This window comes from Buceros rhinoceros, unplaced genomic scaffold (assembly GCF_000710305.1).
Source record: "Buceros rhinoceros silvestris isolate BGI_N320 unplaced genomic scaffold, ASM71030v1 scaffold19427, whole genome shotgun sequence".
Taxonomy (NCBI): Eukaryota; Metazoa; Chordata; class Aves; order Bucerotiformes; family Bucerotidae; genus Buceros; species Buceros rhinoceros.
Window position 1 is genome coordinate 4857 of NW_010424179.1, and position 1594 is coordinate 6450.

Below are 1594 nucleotides of genomic sequence, written 5' to 3' on the forward strand. Positions count from 1 at the left end.
CACTCAGCATCCTGGGAAAAGCTGTTGTGTTTTAGCTATCAGTTTATACTAAAGCAGATCTGTGAAACCTGTAATAAAAATTTCACTTAGTTAAAAAAGAAACCAACTCATAGGAGGTTTTTCCAGACACAGCCCATAATGGGGAAATGGCTATATGTAGCACGGATCCATTGCAAATACAGAAATAATGAGTTACTGCAATGTCCCTGAGCATTCCCACGTGCTGACAGTGGAAGGGGGCCCTTGCTGCATCCGAGGAAGGGCTTGACTTGATTTGTATGTTAAAAAAAAAAAAACAACCTTGCAGCTGGCTTTGTGATTTGCTCCCCTTCTCTCAAATTCCTGATGGGAGGAGGCAATGCTGTTAAAGTCTTATAATTAATCCAAACCAGTGCATTAACTGTAGCATGGTCACTGGATCTTCCCGTACCTGGGAAGAGCACGAGTGTCTAGGCTGACATGGGGAGTCAGAGAGATGTACTTCGTGTATGGACTGTTCATCTGTTTCTTGCTTTTGTTTGCCATATCTATATTAGGCTCTAGCTGTAGCCTAACTACATTTATTAGAACTTCTTACATTTTATGTAATAGCCAATACCTTAAATTGGGACAAAATTTAGAAAGCTTGGATGCTTTAAAAAAAAAAATCTTAATACACTGAAATTTCCAGCGAGGTTATTGGGCACTGGAGTAAAATGCATTCAAGGTCTACTTGAAGCCTTTGTTGCTGATAGCTATGCAGTATGTTGGTGTGTTTGTTTTAAAGCACAGACCCTCACTCACCCTTTGGGCTTTTTTCTTTTTTAGTTCAAAACCCATTTCTTCACCTTTGATTGTACAAATTGGACATGCAGAGACACTTCAGCCACTGCTTGCCCTTATGGGTTTCTTCAAAGATGACGAGCCTCTCAAGGCAAACAATTACGTCAGACAAATGCATCGGAAATTCCGCAGTGGCCGGATTGTGCCCTATGCAGCCAACCTGGTATTTGTGCTTTACCACTGTGATCAAGTGAAAACCTCTGAAGAAGAGTATCAAGTGCAGATGCTGTTGAATGAAAAACTGATGTCGTTTCATCACTCGAATGAAACCATCTCTACTTACACAGACCTCAAGGACTATTACAAGGACATCCTGGAAAACTGCCACTTCAAAGAAGAGTGTGAATTACCAAAAGTTAATATTACTGCTATCGACGAACTTTGAGGGAATGTAACAGTGGGTGCCCTGCAAGTTGTTCTCGGTTCTGTTTGACAGAGGTTGTGAGCAAGCACTTTGGATGGTTGGCTGCTGCTGTGTTGACTTTCTAAACCTGCAGATTTGATAGGTTGGCTCAGCTCCATGCACTGTTTGTTTATTGCATAAGCAGAATTACAAAATCAAACGCTGTGACAGGGATATTTGTAACAAATACGTGATGCAAGATGAAGCATACCTGTATGTTTACATGCATGAATAAGTAATTTTATTGGTCATTCCTCTTCCTGTGCCACAGATGAATTTAAGAGCTGGAATAACTTCTCTTTTACCAGAGCTAAAAGCGTTTGGACTGATTCAGTATTGCTTTGCGCTGCCTCTTTTGATAGCTATTGT

At 40.7% G+C, this 1594-nt stretch overlaps 1 protein-coding gene across 1 annotated transcript; it reads left to right on the forward strand.

Moving 5' to 3' along the window:
- Window positions 1-807: 807 nt before the first annotated feature.
- Window positions 808-1207, forward strand: LOC104497451 (multiple inositol polyphosphate phosphatase 1-like; the record flags this gene model as incomplete). The annotated part of the gene is made up of 1 exon (XM_010140702.1): window positions 808-1207. A coding segment is annotated over one exon (400 nt), but the record flags the coding sequence as incomplete, so codon positions are not given.
- Between the last annotated feature and the right edge of the window lie 387 nt (window positions 1208-1594).